We start from the raw sequence: 20,043 nt of genomic DNA, 5'->3' as shown, positions 1-20,043 counted from the left end.
GTTTTGATGGCCATGTTGACAAGCAAGCCATGAGGTTCGCTCGGACACATGCAAGCAAGACCCGAGTGCCGTGTTGCGCCCAGGCCATAGTTCGGGGCGTGACAAACCACCTACGCCCATGTTATTGCCATTAAAATGAAAACACATACAACTTAATATTATTAATTTGATATTAAAATGTAACATCTCCAACAATTATGATATTTTAACCGCAATTTACTTTTGAAGAAATAAAAAAAATAGCATCATATCCGTGCACCCTCGGTGTCACATTCTTCTCATACATTTTCTTATAATCTTTTCATAAATATCAATTCAATTTAATTATCTTTTTGCTTTTGGTTAACTGGATCCATCCTTAGCAGGCGTTTGACCATGATTTCATATTTTGATTTCAAATCAACATTTGTTTATGGAATTTGCATAAAATTTCAACTTCAACTTCATATCATGATTTTAATTTTTTTTTAAATGTAAAATTTGACCTATAAATTTATATTTTGTAAAAGAAGATCCATAAATTGGTAGATATTTTTATCAACCAACCATTTATGTCAAACGTTAAAAGATCAACAAGTTGGTTGTATGTTAAGACATTGTCCATAACACATGGAATGATTATATTAAAGAATAGTTACACTACAACTCATGTTAAATTTTCCTTTTTATTGAACTAAAGTTCGATTAATTGATGTTGTATTTTGTAAGAAAGACCTTCTAGTAACGTATTAATTTTGTTATGAACTATGATTTGCTCATTTGGTAAGATAATATAAGAATTGAAAAAGTTTTGATGATTTTTACAACTTGTGGAGTTTTTATGTCTATGAGAAAAAATACAACTTAAGAAATTCAAATTGCATGTCCAAATAAAACTTCAACTTCATATCATCATGATTTCAAATCATGTCCAAACGGCTACTTAAATATTAACAAAACACGTTGTGTTTATAGGATGTCTGCCCAAACATCTTGAGAGGCAAACACTGATGAGTTATCAAAAATCTAAATTTTATCAAATAGTTTCAACTTTAGGCCCTCCTTAGCAAAACTTGTCCGCAGCTCTATTCTATACCCAATGCTGTATTAACAACCTGCATTCAAAGATAATGTTATTTATAGGGCAAACCAAAGTGTCTATTAGTTAACATTTTAATAACCTGAGTGGAATGGAATCTCTTGCCATGTAAAAATGATAAATAATAAAAGAGGAAAAAGGAAAACTTTCTCAAAAGTAATCCGTAACTGCTTTTGTCGTATAGCGCTGCTCAACATAAAAGGGCATAAGGCGGGAAAAGTGAAAACTTGCACTGCAAACACTCACTCTGTCAGTCTCTTAACACGCGCTAATAACCCTCTTAAAAAATCTCTTCAGAAGGTTCTTAGGGTTTCTGATTCACTGCTGCAATGGCGGAGTCAGAGAAGGAAGCAGTAAAGGTCATATCCCGTATCGGAAAACAATTGGGCGCATACAAAACCTGTCCCAATAGAGATACTCTTGTCAACTTATTAAAAGTAAGACCTCAATATGTTCTCTGAATCTCCTTATTTGCCTGTTATTCCTAACACAACTGTCTTTTCCTTTTTCTATAAGTTCACTTTTAGAAATAGTTCTATATACTCACTCCCCCCAGTCCCAAATAGGACATATGAATGTATTTTCTGACAGGACTTGCTACTGAAGATATTATAACTTTGGGTTCCATTTAGTAATTTTGAATGACTTTTTTTCCCCCCACTTATTTTGCTGCTTATTGTGTTGGCGATTCTTGCTCTTTTTCACTATGTCCTCTTCGTTGTTGGAGCTTACTAAGTTTGTTAAGATTTTAATTGTTTTTTTTTTGACAGAAATCTATATTTAGTCAACTTGTTAAAAGTAAGACCTCACTCTCTACTACCTGAATATGTTTTCTGAATCGTCTTTGGCTGTTATTTGTAATACGCATGTCGTTTTTTTTTTTTTTTTTTCAATTAAAACGAATTTATCATATATCCCCAGGGGAGGATCTAGGAGCACCCTCAGCCCCTCGGCAAAAAATTATATTGTATATATAAGGTGATTTTTTAATTGTTTATGTATATATAGATTTTGAATACCCTGAACAGAAGTGGCTAAGGGTTCAAAATTTACCTTGAGGTTCCAAGTTCAAATCCTAGATACATTTTTATTTTCGAACTACCTTAGAGAAAATCCTGGATCCGCCACCGGTTATCACTTTTAGGAATAGTTCACTCAATGCTCCCCTAAATGGGATATATGAGTGTATAGGCTGGTGTTTCTCTGATTTTCTGACATGCCTTGCGACTGAAGATACTGTATGTTTGGGTTCCATTTGCTCCTTTGTTGTTTTTATCAATGACTGCCCCCCCCCCCCCCCCCCCCCCAAATCAAATTATGTTATTGCTTGTTGCGTTGGTGATTTTTGCTCATTTTTACTATGTCATCTTCATTGTTGGAGCTTAATAGGCGTTTGGCCATAGAAACCAAATATTTTTCACTTTATTTGAAGTTGGAGTTGTGTTTCGTTATAGTTTTTGTAGAGAGTATTTGGTTGTTTGAATGTACTTAAAGTGAAAAAGTGAAAACAAGGTTTTAGGTGTTTTTCGAATTCCAAATACAACTTCAAGTTTTATTTGGAATTTTCATGGCCAAACGCTGATTTTCAAATAAAGTGAAAAAAAAAAATGAATAATTCTCATGGCCAAACAGGTCCTTAAGTTTCTGATATGCCTTGCGACTGAAGATATTGTAAGTTTGGGTTCCATTTGCTCCATTTTAGTATTTATCAATCACCTTTTTTTTTGGTTTCAATTATCTTATTGCTTGTTGTGTTGGTGATTTTTGCTCTTTTTCACTATGTCATCTTCATTGTTGGAGCTAAGTAAGTTTGTTAAGATTTTTTTTTTTTTTTTTTAGAAATCTATATCTAGTCAACTTGTTAAAAGTAAGACCTCACCCTCAATCACCTGAATATGTTTTCTTAATCGTCCTTGGCTGTTATTCGTATTACGAATGCCTTTTTTTTTTAATTAAAAGGAATTTATCATTTGAGGATATTACTTTTAGAAATAGTTCACTCAATACTCCCCTAAATGGGATATATCAGTGTATAGGCTGATGTTTTTCTAATTTACTGATTTTCCTTGCGGCTGAAGATATTGTAAGTTTGGGTTCCATTTGCTTCTTTGTTGTTTTTATCAATGACTTTTTCCCCCCAGTTATGTTATTGCTTGTTACGTTGGAGATTTTCTGCTCTTTTTTACCATGTCATCTTCATTGTTGGAGCTTAGTAGGCGTTTGGCCATAGAAACCAAATATTTTCACTTTATTTTGAATTTTTGAAGTTGGAGTTGTGTTTCGTTATAGTGTTTGTACAGAATATTTAGTTGTTTGAATGCATTGAAAATGAAAAAAGTGAAAACAAGGTTTTAGGTGTTTTCCAAATTGTATTTGGAATTTTCATGGCCAAACACTGATTTTCAAATAAAGTGAAAAATTTCCGGAAAAAAGAGAATAACTCTCATGGCCAAACGGGTCCTTAGTAAGTTTGTTAAGATTCTTTTTGGACAGAAATCTATCATCTGAATTAACTTCCAGTTGTTTCATCTTCTTGCTATTTAGTCCTTATCTAATTATTAAAAGACACTACGTGGTATATAGTAACTAGTGAGCGTTCACATTCTTTTGTGAGATCAAGGTGATCTGTAAATGGACTGGAGAGACTGATGATTTTTTTGGGCTATTTTAGAAATGTACGTATATTTTTGGTGAAGAAAATGTAACACCTTCTTCGTGCATTTGTATGTAAAATATTTTTTAAGGAAAAAAAAAGTATCAATACCCTCAGCTTTGTTTTTGTGGTAAGGGCGCAATGTGGAATGTATGGGTAAAAAACAAGTCACAAATTCAAGCCCAGCTGCTAACTGAATCCTTGTGATTTTTAAGTGGTACCAGGGTCGAGGGGCCATACTTCCCCAAGTTTCAAACCTGTTGGCAACTGGGTTGAACCCACAAGGGATTTCTCGGTTATTAAAAAAAAATATGGTTATCAACATCTAGGGTGAGGTTATCTTGATCTTTAAGAATCACCGTGCTTCGTGTTATCAGATGCCATTTACTTTCTAGTTCTTTGCATGACAAGAGCTGTTTCTGCTGCAGCAAGCGACTCGTGCTTTTGAAGGGTTAAAGCAGTCAGAAACACTGAAGCCTGTCATTAAACCCTTGAGTAGTTCTCTTGTTAAGCATAGTTTGCTTGTTCACAAGGACAAAGATATCAGACTTCTGGTTGGCATCTGCTTCTGCGAAATTGTCCGTGTGCTGGCACCAAATCCAGGATTTACTGATGCAGTGTCTAGGGTAAAGTTTGACTTTATGCAGTTGTTTCTGTTATATGGTCCCCTCCGTGCTATCTCTTGTTTACCGTCTCCCTGCTGGTAATAGCCATAATAGTGTCAATGCAATTGCTGATATTCTAAATTTGTAACAGGATATATTTAAACTTCTTGTCAATATCTTCTCAGAGCTTGAAGATACCAAGAATCCATACTTCAGCATGAGGGTACAGCTGTTAGAAACTGTTGCAAAACTGAGGTTTTGTTTGCTAATGCTGGATATTGGCTGCGAAGATTTGGTTAAGAAAATGTTTAAAAACTTTTTCGCTGTTTTGAGGTGAAATTCTCTATTCTTCATTCTTTTTCTTATTAGTCCTTTGTCCTGATTGGCTATGAGGGCTTTTATGAACCCCCCCTCATTTTTCCCCTCTGAATTTGCGTCCTTTAAACTCCATTTCCAATCGTTGAAATGCATTGAGAAAAGCTGGATGAAGAAAACCGTTCATAATAAACACAGACAATAAGGGAAGGCTGGAGTAGGGGTAAACAAGGGGTACCTATGTGGTATTTCATATAGAAGAAAAGCCCGTATGCTGCTGATATGTCTTACATTTGGCTTCTTGTGCTTAGGTTTATCTTTTGGAATTTGTTTGATTTTTTCTTGATAACCCACGAAGTTCTTGGGGAAAATGAAGGTGAAACGCGTTTCACTTTTTCAAGTTGGCACTTTTCAAGCTGGAAACTGAAAAATGGTATTAGAGATAAATGTTTCACTTTTTCAAAAACTGAAAAATACCTGTTTCTCTTAAAGCTGGATATCTTTTTCAGAAATAATTTAAACTTTTTTTGGAACAAGCTCCACATAAGTGTATGTTTGATCCACATGAGAAAACAAACCCTGGAAACCTGTTACCAAGCTTACTAATATTCTGCAAGAGAAGTGGTGGAGATGCTTCTTGAATCACTAAAAACATTGCTAAGCTTAGATGAAGGCTGATGTAGCTAAGGATTCTGTTGCACAAGACCTAGGTGAATGGAAAGGGCAAAGTCAGTAGTAAACGATAAGTATGTTAGGCTAGAGAAATCTAGTAGACCACAGTCCATCTGCAACACTTCCAAAGGAGAACTAACTAAACCCATGATTTTCTTAATATTCAAATGAACATCTAACAACAGCATAACCAGTGTAGTCCCACAAGTGGGGTCTAGGAAGAGTAGAGTGTATGCAGATCTTACCCCTACTTTGGGAGGTAGAGAGGCTGTTTCCGATAGACCCTCGGCTCAAAAACAACAACAACAACCCAGTGAAATCCCACACCGTGGGGTCTGGGGAGGGTAGAGTGTACGTAGACCTGACTCCTACCAAGGTAGGACGGCTGTTTCCGAAAGACCCCCGGCTCAATAGAAAGCATAAAAGAGGTCAGATAAGGCCAAGAAAATTCAAAGCGATATGGAAATGAAAATAACGAAAGCGACTAAGCCATGATGAAGCAGTTTGCAAAGGGGCAGTGGCTATCACAAATAAAATAAGATAATCAAAGTACAAAATAATAGATAGTAGCGAAAATCAAAGCATAAGAACTTATATCGCGATAATGTGACTACTAATGTGAAAGGATAAACGATACTATCTACTAGCCTTCTACCCTAATCTGAGTCCTCCATACCCTCCTATCTAAGGTCATGTCCTCGGTAAGCTGTAACTGCGCCATGTCCTGTCTAATTACCTCTCCCCAATACTTCTTCGGCCTACCCCTACCTCTTCTGAAACCATCCATGGCCAACCTCTCACACCTCCGCACTGGGGCATCTGTGTCTCTCCTCTTCACATGTTCAAACCATCTCAGTCTCCTTTCGCATCTTGTCTTCCATCGAGGCCACTCCCATCTTGTCCCGGATAGCCTCATTCCTAATCCTGTCACTCCCGGTGTGCCTACACATCCATCTCAACATTCTCATCTCGGCAACTTTCATCTTTTGAACGTGAGAGATCTTAATTGGCTAACACTCTGCCCCATACAACATAGTCGGTCTAACCACCACTTTGTAGAACTTTTCCTTAAATTGTGATGGCACCTTCTTATCACATAGCACTCCGGAAGCGAGCCTCCATTTTATCCACCCTGCCCCAATACGATGTGTGACATCATCGTCAATCTCCCCACTGCCTTGCATAATAGACCCAAGATACTTGAAATTACTTTTCTTCTGGATGACCTGGGTACCAAGCCTCACTTCCACGCCAGCCTCTTGAGGTGCTTCACTGAACTTGCACTCCAAGTACTCTGTCTTGGTCCTACTCAGCTTGAACCCTTTGGACTCCAGAGTATGTCGCCAATCCTCCAGCTTAGCGTTAACTCCGCTACGAGTCTCGTCGATCAGGACTATGTCATCCGCGAAAAGCATACACCATGGCACCTCACCTTGAATATGCCGCGTCAGTTCATCCATCACCAAGGCAAATAAAAACGGACTAAGAGCTGATTCTTAATGCAACCCCATCACAACTGGAAAGTGCTCTGAGTCTCCTCCTACTGTCCTTACCCTGGTCTTGGCTCCCTCATACATGTCCTTGATCACCCTAATGTACGCCACAAGTACACCTTTAGCCTCCAAGCATCTCCATAGGATCTCCCTTGGGACTTTGTCGTAAGCCTTTTCTAGGTCGATGAATACCATGTGTAAGTCCCTCTTCCTCTCCTTATACTGCTCCACTAGTCTCCTTACAAGATGGATGGCTTCCGTAGTTGAGCGTCCCGGCATGAATCCAAACTGGTTCTCTGAAATAGATACGCCCCTCCTCACCCTCATCTCCACCACCCTTTCCCACACTTTCATAGTATGGGTTAGCAGCTTGATACCTCTATAGTTGTTGCAACTCTGGATATCGCCCTTGTTCTTGTATAGAGGGATCATTACACTCGACCTCCATTCTTCGGGCATCATTACCATCTTAAAGATGACATTAAACAACCTAGTCAGCCACTCTAAACCTGCCGAGCCCGCAATCTTCCAAAACTCTCCTGGAATCTCGTCAGGTCCGGTCGCTCTTCCCTTGCGCATCCTACGAACAACACCCTTAACCTCCTCAACCTTAATACTCCTGCAATACCCAAAATTGTGACGCCTCCCTGTATGTTCTAAATCTCCCAACACAATGTCCCTGTCCCCTTCTTCATTCAAGAGTTTGTGGAAATATGACTGCCATCTCCGTCTAATGTGAGCCTCTTCCACCAATACTTTGCCATGCTCGTCCTTGATGCACTTCACTTGATCCACATCACGTGCCCTCCTCTCCCTTGCCTTGGCTAGCCTGAAAAATTTCTTATCCCCGCCTTTTTCCTCTAGTTCAGCATAAAGGCGTTCAAAAGCTGCCGTTTTTGCCATCGAAACCGCCAACTTCGCCTCCTTCCTCGCCATCTTATAAAGTTCCCTATTCGTCCACTTCTCTACCTCATCCTCGCTTTCTATCAACTTCGCATACGCCACCTTCTTCGCTTCCACCTTCCTTTGCACTTCTCCATTCCACCACCAATCCCCTCGGCTCAAGGAAAAGCATATCATTATATCAAAGCAGATCAGAAAAAAAAAAAATAACAACAGTGAAGCAATCATGGCAAAGAACTATAGAAAACAAGACAAAACATTGAGGAAAAGGAACAGTAACTACAACAAATAATACGGTCATCGAAGAACAAGAAACAACTGATAGTAACTGCAACCAAAGGACAATAAGCTGCAGGGAAATACTACGACCCCTCGTATAGATAGACAAACTAAAGAACGCTCTAATACCTATTAACCTTCCACCCTAATCCGTGTCCTCCACAACCTCCTATTTAAGGTCATGTCTTCTCGGTCAGCTGCAACTGTGTCGTGTCCTGTCGAGTCACCTCTCTCCAATACTTCTTCGGCCTATCTCTACCTTTCCTGAAACCATCCAAAGCTAACCACTCACACCTCCGCACTGGTGCATCCGTGCATCTTCTCTTCAAATGCTCGAACCATCCTAACATCGCTTCCCTTATCTTGTCCTCCACCGAGGCCACCCCCACTTCGTCCCGGATCTCTTCATTTCTAATGCTATATCTCCTCGTATGCCCACACATCCATTGCCACATCCTCATCTCTGCAACTCTCATCCTCTGAACGTGAAATTCTTGACTGCACAGCACTCCGCCCCATATAACATAATAGGTCTGACCACCTTTCTGTAGAACTTGCCTTTAAGTTTTGGTGGCACCTTCTTATCACACAAGACTCTGGATTCGAGCCTCAATTTCATCTACCCCGCACCAATATGATGTGTGACATCATCGTCAATCTCCTTACTCCCTTGGATAATAGACCCAAGATACTTGAAACTTTCTCTTTTTTGGATGACCTGCGCATCTAACCTCACTTCCACACAGTGTTTAGGAAGGCGCTCGCCTTACGCCTTTTGGTGTGAGACGTGGCAAGGCGAGCCTTCGTTGCCGGGAACAGCCAAGGCGTGGTGTTTTCTAAAGGGCGAGATGATGGCGAGCTGTGGCGACTCCTTTTAATCTAAAAAAAACGTGGCTGACTTAAAATAAAACAGAATAAAGGGAACAAAATAGAGCTGCATTTCACTTTCACTTTCACTTTCACAAAACAGAGTTGCGTTTCCATCTTCCTCTTTCAGGTAAGCTGCGTTTCTCTTCTTTCTTCTTTCTTTCCGGCATCTGGTGCAGCAGATTAGCCTTTTTCAGGCAAATTTGACTTTTCGGGCAGTTGGACGGTGACCCAATTCCGGCTATCTTTTTTTCCATTTCAGTAATGTTATTTATTTAAGTTATATGAATTTTTGTTGAGTATTTGAGTTTTTTGGTATTTATATATGCATATTTAATTTTTAACCTTTTGTGTTATTTATCGCCTCGCTTCTAAAAGGCTCTCGCCACGCCACACCATGAGGAGTGAGGCAAGTCCTTGTCGTCACGCCTCGCCTCTCGCCATCCTAAACACTGTAGTTCCACGCCAGCCTTATGCGTTATGTCATTGAACTTGCATTCTAAATATATGTCTTGGTCTTGCTCAACCTTAAACCCTTTAGCCTCCAGGGTCTGTCTCCAAACCTCCAGTTTAGCGTTAACTCCGCCGTGGGTCTCGTTAATCAGAACTAAGTCATCCGTACATAACACCCACCATGGCACCTCAGCTTGGATTTTTCGCGTCAATTCATCCATCACCAAGGCAAATAAAAACGGGCTAAGAGCTATCCCTGGTGCAACCCCATCATAAGTGGGAAATGCTCCTAGTCTCCTCTCTCTGTCCTTACACGGGTTTTGGCCCCATTGTACATGTCCTTGATCGCCCTAATATACACCACATGTACACCTTTAGCCTCCAAGCATCTTTATAGAACCTCCCTATGGAGTTTGTCGTATGCCTTCCCTAGGTCGATGAACACCGTGTGAAGGTCCTTCCTTTCCCTATACTGCTCCATCAGTCTCCTGACAAGATGAATGACTTCTGTAGTTGAGCGACCGACATGAATCTGAACTGGTTCTCTGAAATAGACACGCCCTTCCTCACCCTCAGCTCCACCACTCTCTCCCAAACTTTCATAGTATGGCTTAGTAGCTTGATACCCCTATACTTCTTGCACTCTGAATAGCACCCTTGTTTTTGTACAATAGAACCATTGTAATTCCTTGGGCATCTTCGCTGTCTTGACATTAAACAACCTAGTCAGCCACTTATACCTGCCCTGCCTATGCTTTTTCAAAATTTCACCAGGATCTCATTTTGGTCCGGTCGTTCTTTCCCTGCGCATCCTACGAATAGCACCTTTTATCTCGTCAACCTTTATACACCTACAATATCCAAAACGCGATGCCTCTCTGAGAACTCCAAATCCCCCTCTTCGTTCAAGATGTGAAAGTAAGACTGCCATCTCCGTCTAATGGGTGCCTCCTCCACCAGTACTTTGCCGTCCTCATCCTTGAAGCACTTCACTTGGTCCAGGTCATGGGCCCTCCTTTCTCTCGCCTTGGCTAGCTTGTACGTTCAAATGAACATCTGATATTGGAAAAATGGTCTTGTCTTGGGTTCACAGAATTCTTCTCAACCCTCTTTTCTAAATTGAATGAACCTTTTTTTTGTGATTTTGCAGAGAAATGAATAAGTTAGGGGGTATATTTTTCTGATATTAGGAACTTCACCCAAGCTAGGAAATCCCGGGACGCTAAATTGAATAGATGTAATTGTTCCATGTGATGTTTCATGCTTAATCTTACATTCAATTTTATCCTGCAGTTTACATGTGGCACCTGTTTTGAAGATTGTTTTTACTATCTGATGGTGCTAACTTTCCTTGTAGGGAACATCATCCTCCAAGTATGGTTTCTGCAATTGTATCAATAATGTCACAAATTTTGGAGGAGAAGATGCAAGAGAAAGAGAAGAGCAGTTCCGAGATGCTTGCTTCTGAAAAAAAAGTATCTGAGCCCCTTTTAGATGTGATTTTGCAGAACCTTTTGAAAGAAGCAAAGGTAGATATTGTGATCTATAATAAGAATTGAAGCTAAAAGTAGTTACTACGTTAGCAATTGCAGGAGTACTTTAAAGTTTGTTTTGAGAGAGATGTAGTACTTTCACCCCTTTGTCCATGTAAGACAGCAATTTTGGTCTTCTTTTGTCCCTTCTCCTAGATGAAATTAGCAGTGCTGTCTTGAAGCCATAAAATGGAGTTCTTTTTTGTGTCGAGTTCTCTTTGCTGTCACCTTTCTCACTGGAGAACAGTAGGAGGTTAAGATTTGCAGAGGATGTTTTTTTTTCTTTTTCTTTTGCCATCCTTTCTGCACTTATAAAGCTTTAAGGTAATTCATATAGACTTCCCTGTTTCAAATTAAATGGTACTGTTTCTGATGGTTTGTCCTAACACATTGTAAACTTTTTCTGATGATCAAATTTCCCTTACGCAATGTAAACTTTGTAAAGCTGAACGTCTTGTGCCTCTACATAAGTTCATGGATCAACTGTTACACTCTTCTTATCGAAAAAAACCTAAAAAGTAATCTCTTACCCCAAATCCCTTTAAACTTCCAAGATAGTCTTTTAGATTTTGTCAGCTCCCTAAACCTTTTGTTTTACTCTCTCTATGGGGCTGATTTATATTTCTTAGCACTTTGTACTTTCCAATTTCTGCATCTACTGGATGCCATCAATGAAACTAATTACTTCAGTAAAAAAAAGTAATCCCTTACCCTAAATTGGCACATGTGCATGTGTATATATATATATATGTATATATATATATATATATATATATATATATATATATGTTTGTGGATATATTATATGTATGTATGTATATAAATTAGCTGTTCACATATTAAATTCCAGTTCAAAATTATTTTAACTCATGTCTTTGTAGTCAAACTAACATTCAAATTGCAAAGATGGTGTAAGAAAAATGAAAACAAAATTTATGTGCACATCAGGTGTTTTGATTGCTCATTTTTTTTACATCTGACGTGAGTATCTGTGACCTAACTCCGCGTTTGTGAGCTTGCTCGCATTGCTTGTCCCAAGCCTAGATAAGGAGGAGGCTTGCGTAAATACGGCAACAATGGAAGAAAGAGATTTATACTAGCAATATCAATTAGTTGGGATTAAGTTTTAGTCACGTTTGTGCATTTACTCTAGGTCTAATGTTCACTAAGAGTGTTAGTTTTGTTATAGATTGTTATGCTAGTAGAAAGTAGAGAATTCTAGCACCCTAGTACCTGCATCTTAAAATTTTGGTTTGAGATTTTAACGGAGGGATATGGATAGGGAGGATATATATAGATGGCAACAACTAGCTTGTTATTGAGATAATTGTTATTGTGCTTGTTGTTTATCTGTCACCTGCACTGGTTCCATATCCATGATGGTTAAAGCCCGCACCGTTATCCTGTTTTAGATGTCTGGAAATTACTGTCCACCTTTTTTTTTTTTTTATGACAAGGGAACCCGCAGCCGCTACCCTTCGGGTACACACAGGATAAACCCCGCTCCTGTGCAATAGCCCAATACTGTCCACCCTGTTACGAGTCTATAGTTGCAGTTCCCATCTCTTCTTAGATTCACCTCCTGTGAGATATATTTGTTTGTAGATAAATTTGCTGCATAATGTTGTTGCTGCCGTCTCTGAAGTTTTAGCTTTTAATGTCTTTTATTTTATTTTTGTTGGTTGCATAAATGATCGTATGGATCCTGCTATGCTTTAGATTAGGATATATTTGCTCAACTGGTTTCTCTGGGTGTCTGGGGAAAGGTGAGAAAGCCATCTTTTTTTGTCCTAAAATACCCATTAATTTGAATATTAAAAAGTGATAATAGATGTTTTGGCTATGGAGCAGACTAGCGTGTTTTGTTCAGTAGAAATGGTGCAGAGGATGAGAGAATACTGGGAGGAGGATTCATCAACTTGAGAACATTAGTAATGCCCCCAAATATATCAGTTGTTCTTTAATCTTGCTTCCTGTTATGGCTTTGAGAGATTGCCTTCTTCCATGTCATGCTAAGTGTTCTTGTCTTTAATGGAGGACACTGTAATAGTTTATGTGTCAAGTTTACGAAGATGTGCAACATAGAAATTTCTAGACATTTACCAAGTAGTTCTCGTTTGGCTTAGATGAAATTAATTGTCATTGCTCTCTTAGTTTTGCAATTCATCTTTTCAACAACAACAACAACAACAACACGCCCAGTGTAATCCCACAAGTGGGGTCTAGGCCTCTAGGGAGGGTAGAGTGTACGCAGACCTTACCCCTACCTTGGGAGGTAGGGAGGCTGTTTCCGAAAGATTGCAATTCATCTTTTCCTGGTATGGAAATTCTGCCTAATTGTCTTTAAAATTGGAATTGTTTTTTAATTTTGTTCCAGGGTGCATCTCGTGCGTCTCATCAGCTTGCTGTCTCTGTCATTCAAAATTGCAGTGAAAAGATCGAAGATACCGTTTCAAGTTTTTTAAGGTCTTGCATACTTAACAGAGACGCTGTGCAGAGTGAGATCAAGGAATATTACCATGATATTATATATGAAATCTTTCAGTGTGCTCCTCAAATACTTCTTTCTGTCATACCTAGCCTGATCCATGAATTATTGGTGCGTCATTCTTCTGCCTTTTTGTCTATTGTTGTATGACAATGTAATTTGTTAATTGTCTGGTCCGATGAATACTAAATAAATTTTGATTATCTATGTTATTGTTGTTTTTTCTCATCGTCTCACTATTGCTATTGTTAAAGTTCTTCCATTGAAGTAGAGTTATATTTCCCACTTTATTGCTCAAACTGTAAATGTAACTTCCTTCACAGACAGATCAAGTGGATGTCCGGATAAAAGCTCTTGGCTTGATGAAAAAGGTCTTTTCATTGCCTGGAAACCATTTTGTGCAGGATTATCACCAGCTTTTCGTAGAATTCTTAAACAGAACCTGTGATAAATCTGCTGAAGTGAGACTAATTACACTTTCATGTGCTCAAGCGTTCTACATGACCAATCCATCAGGAAAAGAATCACTTGAAGTTGTTTGTAAGATGTCAAACTTGAAAGCTTTTTCTCTTGTCTCCAGAATGCCTTCATTTGTTGGTCTCCTGATTCAGCATTATATCTCACGATTTAACTCCTGTGAACCGAGCAGCTGCTCTTCAAGGTCGGCTTTTGGATTCTGATGACAAAGTGAGATCCGAGGCAGTTACTGTGGTGTGTGACTTGGCAAGATATAAGCTAAAATCTATTGCCCCTGAACTAATCACACGTGTTGCAGAACGACTGAGAGATAAAAAGGTTTTGGTGGTTGAACAGATTTCATAAGATAGCATTGCTTTTTGTGCATTTCTTTGAAAAATTTCTCTGTTTGTACTTTATGAAACTTATGCCTCGTTTTCATCTTAAATATGTAGGTGTCTGTCAGAAAGAAAGCATTGAAGAAGTTGTTAGAACTGTATCAGGAATATAGCACACAATGTGCTGCTGCCATCATGACTTTCAGTGATCATTTTGAACAGATCCCATGTAAAATTTTGATGCTATGCTATGACAGAGATTGTAAGGAGTTCAAGTATGCCCATTTTCACGATGTGATTGTTCGAAATGGATGCATTTTCTAGTTGATGGCGATCTAATTATGATTCACCTGATGCACAGGCCTCAGCGGATGGAGATTGTGCTTGCCGACTCTCTGTTTCCTGCTTCTCTTTCAATTGAGGATAGAACCAGGCATTGGGTCGTCATATTTTCACTTTTTACGCCTTGTCATCTAAAGGCTTTAAAAGCAATTTTGTCTCAAAAGCTGAGGTACTTTAGTGAAATCTCGATTTCTTTAATCTTTAAGTTCTGCTTTGCTTCTTTTGCTTGAATTCATGGGGTAGTATGCTTCCAGGTTGCGAAGTGAAATGCAAGTGTACTTAACTCTCCTCAACAAAGACAAGGTATCTCAAAAATTTCCAATTATGAAATGTTTTGATAATTCTCTTTGTTCACCACTGTATAGGAGAAAATTGAATTCATTAAAGCTGAGTGTGGAAGCTTTAAGTTTTATGTTAGAATTTTGGATTGTTCAAAATTCCAATTTCCTGCAGCATTACGTCTTGAACTTTGGAATACTTTTTTTCTTTTAGGCTGAAACCTTTCTGGTTTAGTCTAGAGTGCCTTTTTGATGGCATTAACTACCATTCTTGTTTCTAATCTCTTATTGGCTGATGTTGGCAAGACAGGTTTGCTGTGTTTTATGAAGAAATTTTAATTTACAAAGAATTGTGATCCCTACATATTTTTGTCAAGTCATTTTGTGTAGTTATTTTCTATCTTTCTTGTCCAGGAGGAAGTCTCGGAAGAAGTAGAAAAGAAAATGAAAATGTCCATTGCGAAAATGTCAGCATCTTTTGATGATACTGCCAAAGCAGCAGACTGCTTCCGCAAACTGGATATGGTGAAAGACAGTCAAATCTTTGATCTGTTGGAGAAGTTGTTAAATGAACAGAACACTGAAGAAGCCCAAACCACCAGGGTGAGCTTGTTTCACTTTCTAGCAGTAGGTCTTCTTTATTTCACTTTCAACCTGAATATAGAGTGGGTTTCTTTTCATTGAAATTCTACCATGGAGGAAGATGCCTTTAGAGTTTCTAATGAACTCTTGCTTGAGTAATCTCAGGATAATTTCTTTTAACCTTCTTGTGTCCTTTGTGTTTTCTTGGATTCATTCCTCAATAATTTGCATTAAAGTTTTGTGGATGGTCATGGTCTAGAAAGATAATAACCAGGAAGCTGGACTAGCGGTTGGACCTCTAAGTGGGGTATTTTTTGAATGGGCTTGATTTTAAAGGAAGCGCTAAGTGGCCCAACAAACTGAAAATTGTGATTTAATCAGAGGAGAAAAGCTAAACATGTTAAGGAGTGTGCCACTGTGCCTAGAGTATAGATAGTAGACTCAATAGATTAAAATGTAGCTTGGAGGTGAGGGAGAAGGATCAACAAGTTAAGGTGTGTGCCTGGAGTAGAGTTATTGTATTTGGTTTTGGTCAGTATAAAGGAAGGAGTTTTTCTGGAATTGCTAAATGCTTGCAATTGCGTGGATCATTTGGAAAGAAACAAGCTTGAAAACATTTCCTGATAGGTGTATGCCTGAGCTTATGTGTGAGAAAGACCAACTTTTTGGCTTCCTTGATTTCAGACTATAAGCTTGTATCATGTCAACAAGCTTACTAGAACTTCAAAGCGATTTGTTTTTGACGAGTGACCACTGCTTATATAATTGCAACATCTTGTTCTCCTCACAATACACTTCTCTATTCTGATAAAATTCTCCTGCCTTGGAAAGTAAGTGAAGAACACACTTCACATTCCTTTCTTTGGGGGGACCTGGTGGTGGGTGCTGGTATGCAGACACTCAAAGAGAGTATTTTTTACAGCATAATGCTAGAAGGGAGATCTAGTTAGCTAGAGTTAAATGATGCGGTCGGTCGCGTTTCATGATTTATGTTATACACATTACTGGTTGCATAGATTCTTTATGCATTTGAATTAGTCAGACTTCTAAAGCGTTGAAGAGGACTTTCTATTGGCTTGGAGAGAAGAGTTTCATGATCACTGTAAGATGCAGAGTGTTCGGGTGTCATTTCCCATTGTATTTGTGGCTGTGATAATTCTTTGATTTCATCTGGTCTATATGCACGCTTGATTTGGGGAAAGACATGTTTTTGGCTCATGCAAGTTCTTGATAATATGGTAGTGCACTTTTTGTGGATTAAACTAATATCCTTTTATCTTGTTTTTTTCTTTAGATTTGAGTTATTTGCACCATTATCAATTTCTTGACAAATTCAATGAATATTTTGTCGTGCCGCTGCATTATCCAGGATAACCTTTTGAGAAAGATTGGGGACAAGAATCTTCATCCTGAGTTTGTGCAATTGCTCTCCATGAAATGTTCGTTTAATCTATTTGGTTCAGAGCATGTGCGCTGTATTGTAGATCATCTTTCGGGCGACAGATTTGGAAATAAGCATTTGGAGGATTCTTCCGTGCAACTGCTCTTGGTAAGATAAATCAATTTGAAAGAATAATCCTGAAACTGGTGAACTTTGGCAACCTTTCTTTTAGTCTCATCTTTATTGGTCTTCAACACCCAGTATTTAGGAACTCTGTAGATTCTGTTAATAATAGTCTAAATTCACATTCCTGTCTTTTCTTCCTCTCTTCCTTTTTGGCGTTCAATTGAAGTACTGACATCAATTAGGTGCACTAAACTATGAGAAAGTTACCGCTTCAGTTCCATTTCTGGTGATTTCTAGAAAGTTAAACCTAGGTAGCTAATAGTGTACTCTGTCACTATGTTAATGAAAAAGGAGATCATAGAAGGCTTCAGATCTTTCTGCTGTTTGATCACACAAGTGTGGAAGTCGTCATGCTTAAAAAGCTAACCTCTTGTTACAGAGTTATTTTTCATTGTTGCTTCTCATAGCCGTCTGTTTAGTGTTAGTGGGTTTAATCACTTATTTGGCATGAAGTTCTCCAGTTTGGAAAAAGGCTACTACCTGTTGTTTCTTGTACTTCGATTGTCGTATTATTTTGTGGTAGTTACGGCTTCTTTTTTAGACAGCTTTATCATGCTTTTTACAGTATTTTGCCATGTCTTTTATACTGCTTTGAATTGCTTGTCCTTGTGCCAAGGGTCTACCGGAAACAGTCTCTCTACCTCCCAAGGTAGGGTAAGGTCTGCGTACACTCTACTCTCTCCAGACCCCACTTTGTGGGATTTCACTGGGTATGTTGTTGTTGTTGTTTTGAGAGGCATAAAGGAAACTTAAGCTTTATTCATTCTCATTCACCTTGTGTGTTAGATTTTTGTTCATATAGTATTCGCAGCCATATTAATTGCATGCTATAATTTTGGCTTTCATCATCGTCTCTTTTTTCTCGCTAGACTATTCTTAGTGCATTTCCTTCACTCTTGAGAGGGTTGGAGATAGAATTCGAGCACTTGTTGTTGGAGAAGGTTATCCCATTCAACGAACAGCTGATCCGGATTCTTGCAAAAGAAGGATCCCATATGTCAATCAACCTTGGGTAATTTTTTCGAATTCTAGGCTGTGGCATTGTACCTTTTTTTCTTTCTTTTCTATAGTGACCGCAGAATACAGAAGATTGAGTCTGATAGATAGTAATGAGCTTTCACTAATTATTCTGTTAAATGAATTTGTAGCATACTATCTGACAAAAAAGTTTACATTGTTGGGTTGCAAGTAGCTTGCTCTTTGGTTCAAGCACTATGTAGTATTTACTCTATGATGTCGTACATATAACAATTTTCCTTTCGGATATCTCGTAATCGTGATATCTGTGTATTTTTCATTTATGAGATTGAGCATTACGTCCCTCTGCATTTGTTTTAGAAATTAGCATCTCTCGGCATAAGTATTTCATTTGGTGATTTAGTGAGAGTGTGAACTTAAATAAAATTTTACAGGCCACTACTTTATATTGTAGTGTCATATTCAAGTCAATATAGGTCGTAAGTTAATCATCTGATTCTTTTTAAAGTCTGCCCTTTGTTTCTATTGTATTTACCTAAATCCAAGGACTGGTCCAGGGTTTTCACCATGTTAGCATCCCTCCTACTCCTGAAGAAATGGAGTCTTTTCTGCTATTAAATTCAACCTGGGTGGATCTCTAATACCATCAGCTTGGCTTCTCTTTTCTTCTTTTCACCTATTTGATAAGACAAGATTGCAGCTTCTTTAATTTGTACAAACATTCTTTACCTTTCAAATAGGATAATGTGGGTTTTACCTATCAAAAAAAAAAAAAAAAAAGAAAAAGAAATAACAGAAATAACCACAATGTGGTATCAAGAAATAACACCCAATATGGGTGTGTTTGCCATGAATTTTGTCATCAAAAAAGAAAAAGAAAAAGGACAATGTGTGTTTTCTTCTTTCCTGGTTGAAAGATTATATTAGACATTCCGTGCTTGTTTTTACATAAATTTGTGGATGGGTTGGCTTCTTGTAGAACTCTACCCACAAAACTTCATACTTTTACTTCCCATTTCTCCACTTGTTTTCTTTCTTTTTCATGTAGAATGTTTTTTTAACTTTTACTTTTCCAGAATACTTGAATATGTTCTAAATGTTACCTGTTTCAAAAAAAAGTTGAATATGTTCTTCCTTGTTGTGTATGTTATTCTAAGTTACTGTTCTCATTTTTGTTCTGAGTTAGAGCGGTTGTATTTACTTTGTTGCAGTGACATATACCCGTTCTTGGAGAAGGTTTGCTTGGAGGGAAGTCGTACTGAATCTAAATTGGCTGTCTCTGCAATTGCTGCGTTAATGAGCCCTTCAGAGCAGTCCATTTTTTTAAAATTATGCAAGGTGGCAAACTTTTATCTTCTTGGCATAGTGATGTAAAATGTCTGTTCATTTGCAGCACTTTTTGGAGTATGCATGATTTCTTTTATGTTTTAATGATTGCAATCCAATGGGATCTGACTATAAGCTCCTACTAACTGCTATTAGCAAGCAAGTCAAATTGAATATTTTAATACTTACACTTAATTGTTTGCCTTTTTGCTTCCTGTCCAACAGTTCAGCTGAGCAGGTACTGCTCCTACTACTACCTATTGCTACTACTGTTACTACTATTACTACCACCACTACAACTGATAATAACAATTAAAAAAAAATATTGTATTACAACTGATAATATCAATAATAAAAGTTATATTTGTATTGTCACAATAATCATCAGAACTCAAAATCATAATGATAATCATAAGCAGGATCATCCTCCTCATCATCATCATCATTACCACCATCACCACCAACACCATCATTATCACAATCACACACTTCTTGATCTAAGACCCCTTGTTGTCATTGTTGTTAGAGGTACGATATGGAGAGCCTTCAGATGCACATTGTGGTGGGGGATCCATAAAATGCCTCGCATTGCATGTAGAATGACGGGTTTGCTAGGATACACATGAAACCAATTGTTTTAAGCCCAAAGCTTCGAGCAATTGGTCACTCATACCCTGGGTTTTCTTGTGATTGAGTTCAACTTGTCAATAATGTTGTAGAGCTGAAGTAAGTGAAAAGTCAAACGTCACTCTGAAACCTAGAAGATGTGAAGTTTCTGATGGAGGAGGAATTGTTAACTTGATGGTAGTGGAAGGAGATAACTTTTTGTAAGATGCTT

The 20,043-nt window shown here is 38.2% G+C and overlaps 1 protein-coding gene across 10 annotated transcripts in view; it reads left to right on the top strand.

Moving 5' to 3' along the window:
• Positions 1 to 1,172: 1,172 nt before the first annotated feature.
• LOC132641298 (sister chromatid cohesion protein PDS5 homolog B) overlaps positions 1,173 to 20,043 on the top strand; it is a 30,527-nt gene continuing 11,656 nt past the window's right edge. For 6 of the 10 annotated variants that reach the window (XR_009582810.1, XR_009582812.1, XR_009582808.1 and 3 more), the window contains exons 1-14: positions 1,174 to 1,515; positions 4,160 to 4,357; positions 4,488 to 4,669; positions 10,676 to 10,847; positions 13,228 to 13,449; positions 13,662 to 13,878; positions 13,988 to 14,133; positions 14,250 to 14,407; positions 14,494 to 14,643; positions 14,729 to 14,777; positions 15,167 to 15,355; positions 16,704 to 16,883; positions 17,771 to 17,913; positions 19,091 to 19,217. Coding sequence is in view for 5 of the 10 variants with exons in the window: in XM_060358251.1 (XP_060214234.1) it covers positions 1,408 to 1,515; positions 4,160 to 4,357; positions 4,488 to 4,669; positions 10,676 to 10,847; positions 13,228 to 13,449; positions 13,662 to 13,878; positions 13,988 to 14,133; positions 14,250 to 14,407; positions 14,494 to 14,643; positions 14,729 to 14,777; positions 15,167 to 15,355; positions 16,704 to 16,883; positions 17,771 to 17,913; positions 19,091 to 19,217 (2,241 nt within the window). In the remaining 5 variants the exon portion in view is untranslated. Of the gene's footprint in view, positions 1,516 to 3,946; positions 4,062 to 4,159; positions 4,358 to 4,487; positions 4,670 to 10,675; positions 10,848 to 13,227; positions 13,450 to 13,661; positions 13,879 to 13,987; positions 14,134 to 14,249; positions 14,408 to 14,493; positions 14,644 to 14,728; positions 14,778 to 15,166; positions 15,356 to 16,703; positions 16,884 to 17,770; positions 17,914 to 19,090; positions 19,218 to 20,043 lie in introns of all 10 variants that reach the window. The other 4 variants (XR_009582807.1, XM_060358237.1, XM_060358242.1 and 1 more) reach the window with 2 other exon arrangements.

This window comes from Lycium barbarum, chromosome 1 (assembly GCF_019175385.1).
Source record: "Lycium barbarum isolate Lr01 chromosome 1, ASM1917538v2, whole genome shotgun sequence".
NCBI classification, from domain to species: domain Eukaryota; kingdom Viridiplantae; phylum Streptophyta; class Magnoliopsida; order Solanales; family Solanaceae; genus Lycium; species Lycium barbarum.
The sequence above is the reverse complement of the archived record's forward strand: the minus strand, read 5'-3'. Positions and strand labels throughout refer to the sequence as shown.